Consider the following 4,885-nt stretch of genomic DNA (forward strand, 5'->3'; position numbering starts at 1 on the left):
TCGATGTCGACAATGGGGGGACCAACAACAGTATAAAAGCAATACAAGTTCATACCCACACAACAAAACATCAAAACCCCAATACAAACCCAAAACCCCAAGACGCGAAAAAACCCTACACATATTCAACTACAATAACTCGTACTTACCTCCTTCAGACTGGTGCTCAACCACGACCACAACGAACACTGACCTCCGATTGCACTCGCTCTCACCTCCGACAACGATCTACTTCACTTTCGCAATCCACGCACATGGGGTTCGCAATCCACGCCTCTGATTTTCCCAATCCAATCCCCAATCCCTAATTCCCTAATTACATCATTTAGGTTTTTTCAAACTTTTTTATTTGTAATTCAGTCCACGAAAACACTGTGCCAATCTGAAAAATAATTCATAACGCCACGTCAGAAAATCAAAACAAGTTAACGTTAAAAAATTTAACACTGTTACTGATTGTCCTGATTTAATACTCAATAACCAAAACGAGGACGAAATTGAGACCAATTAAAATACGAGGACCAATTTGAGATTTCTGAACTAAAACGAAGACCAACGGAGTATTTTAACCTAAATTGAAAAATAATTGATTAAATTAATTCAAAAAATAATTAAATACGTTAGGAAGTTGAACACTTGAATTTCAAAATCAATATTAGTGTACATCGTCTTATTGTTGGTGAAGATGCTGTGCAGCCATGCAGGGAAGAACATAACCGAAGTTCAAGATGAGAACTTTGACTTCACTGTCATCCCAAAGCCCAACCACAAAATTTAAGCATTGGTTAATGCAATGGCTGGACTCTGCCAAAACCATTGATCATCTGAAACAAACCCATGCTCTTTTTCTCAAACTCCTCTCTCAACAACCACCCCATCATTATCATCACTACATGGGTCGTTTGTTATACCGAGTTCTCCAATTCCATGGCGAAAATGCCAATCTTTGCTATGCCCACCAACTGTTTGACACAATGCCAAACTGCCCGAATGGCTTCCTTTGGACCTCCCTCATTCGTGCATTCCTATCCCATCGTGCCCATGTTCTCCATTGCATTTCTATCTATACTAGAATGCATCAAAATGGGATTTTGCCTTCCGTGCTCACCTTCTCTTCGGTACTTAGCGCGTGTGGGCGAGTCCCGGCTTTGTTTGAAGGAAAACAAGTGCATGCCAGAGTGGTGCAGTCGGGGTTTATTGGAAACAAGATTGTGCAAACTGCACTCCTTGACATGTATGCAAAATCGGGCTGTATAAGTGATGCACGTGATGTGTTTGATAGGATGGATGACAGGGATGTTGTTGCTTGGACGGCGATGATTTGTGGGTATGCTAAAGTAGGAATGATGGTTGATGCACGGTGGCTCTTTGATAACATGGGAGAACGCAATTGTTTTACTTGGACTACCATGGTTGCTGGATATGCAAATTGTGAAGACATGAAAGCTGCCAAGGAATTGTATGATGTAATGAGTGACAAGAATGAGATCACTTGGTTTTCAATGATAGCAGGCTATGGTAAGTTAGGTAACGTGGAGGAAGCAAGAGGAGTATTTGATGGAATACCTGCGCTGCAGTCTGCATCTGCTTGTGCAGCAATGCTTGCTTGTTATGCACAGAATGGATACGCAAAGGAAGCTATTTACATGTATGAGAAAATGAGAGAAGAAGGGATAAAAATCACTGAGGTGGCAATGGTGGGGGCTATGTCAGCTTGTGCACAACTGAGGGACATTAGAATGTCAAACACACTAACGGACCATCTTGAGGAGGGTTGCTGTGGTAAGTCCTTCTGTTATTGTTTGTCTGTTGTTATTACTCTGTAATTCTGCCCTTGTAGGTAAAGAATGTTTCACGTACTGACCTCTGTCCTTTTTCTTGATTTGGAACCCATTGTTATTTTATCCCAGATAGAACACATGTTGTTTCCAATGCATTGATCCATATGCACTCAAAATGTGGAAATATAAACTTAGCAGTAAAAGAATTCAGTATAATGAGATACAGGGATATGTATGCCTACAGTACAATGATTGCTGCCTTTGCTGAGCATGGAAAATCACGAGATGCTATAAACCTTTTCTTTAAAATGCAAAAGGAGGGATTAATGCCAAACCCAGTCACATTCATTGGTGTCCTCAATGCTTGTAGCTCTTCTGGTCTTGTTGAAGAAGGTTGTAGGATTTTCCAGATTATGACTGAGGTATTTGGTATTAAGCCCTTACCGGAGCACTATACTTGTATAGTTGATCTCCTTGGGAAGGCTGGGCAACTAGAAAGGGCCTATGATCTAATAAAGGAGAATGCAACCAGTGCTGATGCAACAACTTGGAGCTCTTTATTGGCGGCTTGCAGGCTATATGGCAATGTAAGTTTGGGTGAGATTACAGCCAGACATCTCTTTGAGATTGACCCTGACGATTCTGGAAATTATGTTCTTCTAGCAAACACTTACGCATCGAAAGGTAAATGGGAGCATGCACAAGTGGTTAAGAAGTTGATTAGTGAAAAGGGAATGAAAAAACCTTCAGGGTATAGTTTGATTCAGTGAGCAAACAAGAACACTATAAAGAAGAAGCACTTTGATTAAGCAGTGTATCCCCTCAATCAGTATAATGATGTTCTGCTTATCACTTTTGTACTGGTCAACACTGTTGAAGGAGTAATTGCTGAACAAGCTTTGAATTCCCCGCGTTATTTTCTGAGATATGCACGTAAGATATCAATATCATCATGTAGGTGTATGATCATTTAGTCATGAAGCCATTAGGCAAAGCTGTTAATCCATCTTAGAACAGGAACGAGTTTCATGTGGCCGTTGTGAAGTTGTATTGGCCTCAAGGTGCAAAAACTTAGTTCCCTACGCCGCAAAATTTGTATGCTGGTGATGGGGATATGGATGGGGGAGTATAGGATATATGTCACAAAATGGGGACTCTATACCGGGGCATTTACTAAAGATATCACGGACAATAGTGAAGACAGGATCCACATTACTTTGAAATGCAGGTGTTGTTTTGGAGGGAGATGGCAATAATGGTTCTGTGTGGGAGTTTTATTTGGCTGCTATGAGTAATAATTATCAACAAACAGATATAAGGACAAAGATGATTCATAAGGGAAAGAAACAGGGGGATCTTCTCCCTAAAAAAGCGGATTACCGCTCAATGTGGGCATGCAAGGAACAGTAGAGGGCTTAGAGTACTCAAAACTTTTCACAATCCGACTCAATGCTTGTTGGCAATGAAGCAGCAGCAGACATGTTTCTTACGTTCAGGCAACTTCTTTTCCTTGTGCAGTATCTTTCTTCTGCCTATAATTTCGGATATCTCTTTGTGATTGTCGCAGTCTATTAATATTTTGGTACGGAGGTTGTTAGATAACTTCAAGGAAATGAAGTTATCTATTGAAGGTTCGAGAGGTTAGTAAAAGAAGAGTTATCTATCAAAAGCCAAAATTCCTTTTTTATTATTGATAGAAGAAGATATTATAAGAAGAAATTATAGAAGGTGAAATCTCATGCTGGACATGTCAATACACAAAAGATGACAAGTGAACCTTCAAACATAGTCTCAGTGTAAGTTTTCGTACTAATAAAGTAATTGTAAAACTGCTTGAAAGTAGTGTTTGTATATAGGTTTTTTATTTGTAGTTAGTTAAGTCTGATAAAAATTACTATATACTAAATTGGAAATGACAAAAAACATTTATTTTACTTGTGTTTTTAATCACTATCTTCTTCTTCTTTTTATTCTTGGAAATATATATTTCTTCTCATCTACTTTTTATGAATTACATTTAAATTTCTTATGTTGTTTGTGTTTCTTTTATTTTTTTTCCAAGTTAAAGTTACTCATTGTTTTAGTGTCCAGTTTTATTTTTAACATTTATTTCACTGAACTTTACTACTTAAAATTCAAGTTTTTTGTATGTTAGTCATTCTTATAACTGTAATTTATTGCTTTAGTTTTTCCTAATCATTCTTTTACTAATACGATGATGAGTAAGTAGATTAATTATTATGTTATCTGAAAAAGTGAAATATATTATATAAAGATAATCATTAAAAGGGATTCTATTCGAGTCAATTTTTGTTACAAAAGTGTTTGTTTTTCATGTTTAAAATTAATTTAACACAGTTAAATTAAAAATCATATTCCATTGTTAAGGTAAATTAAAAGAACAAAATAATTTATCCATTTTATTTAAATTATTATTCATCGGTTATATTATTTTCATAGAAACTTAGGTATTATCCAAGGTAAGAACAGGTTTTCATGTATGTCATCTCTTTCATATTTGATTCCTATTGTGAAGTATAACTAGATTCATGGAGGGAACTATCTCACCCCTTAAACCCCAAATAATATATATTCTAATACTCAAACATAATCAATAGCATATATGTAGAAACTTATTCAAATTCAACATTCCAAGAAAATAGACAATCAGTATCAGACATGTCAGTGTTCTAAGTGACATTGAGATTCTATTGTATCAACATACTTAATATATCACCATCCCCATCAACCAATATATCAACATACTTAATTGTATTTATTTAAAAGAAAGTGATAAAAAACATATTGGTTACATATTCAAAGGTATGGTTAAATATATTTTTTGTCCCTCAACTTTTAAAGAAAATTGGAATTAATCCTTTTTAAAAACTTTAGTCCAATTTAGTCCTTCAATTTTATAACTGTATGAATTTAGTCTTTTTAACCTAATTTTATTAAGTTATATTTGACATTTTAAACGTGTTTCTCAGTTAAGATTGAACAAAAAAAGATATGAAACTTTACAAACAACTCAAATATTATCATGAAACACGTTTGAAACATCAAATAAACTTTAAAAAAAATTGTTAAAAAAACCAAATTCA

At 35.6% G+C, this 4,885-nt stretch overlaps 1 protein-coding gene across 1 annotated transcript; it reads left to right on the top strand.

Annotated features, from left to right (window-relative positions):
* The first annotated feature begins 699 nt into the window (after window positions 1-699).
* On the top strand, window positions 700-3,692 carry LOC114194019 (putative pentatricopeptide repeat-containing protein At5g37570). The gene is made up of 2 exons (XM_028084048.1): window positions 700-1,782; window positions 1,911-3,692. Exons 1-2 carry the CDS (start codon window positions 729-731, stop codon window positions 2,549-2,551), a joined length of 1,695 nt encoding a protein of 564 aa, XP_027939849.1. The 5' UTR covers window positions 700-728; the 3' UTR covers window positions 2,552-3,692.
* Window positions 3,693-4,885: the final 1,193 nt, after the last annotated feature.

This window comes from Vigna unguiculata, chromosome 8 (assembly GCF_004118075.2).
Source record: "Vigna unguiculata cultivar IT97K-499-35 chromosome 8, ASM411807v1, whole genome shotgun sequence".
NCBI classification, from domain to species: domain Eukaryota; kingdom Viridiplantae; phylum Streptophyta; class Magnoliopsida; order Fabales; family Fabaceae; genus Vigna; species Vigna unguiculata.

Excerpts from the sequence above, each read along its gene's own strand:
- LOC114194019 (XM_028084048.1), top strand. The coding sequence starts at position 729 with ATGAGAACTTTGACTTCACTGTCATCCCAAAGCCCAACCACAAAATTT. Across the intron at positions 1,783-1,910 it reads TCTTGAGGAGGGTTGCTGTG|ATAGAACACATGTTGTTTCC; the intron begins GTAAGTCCTTCT and ends ATTTTATCCCAG.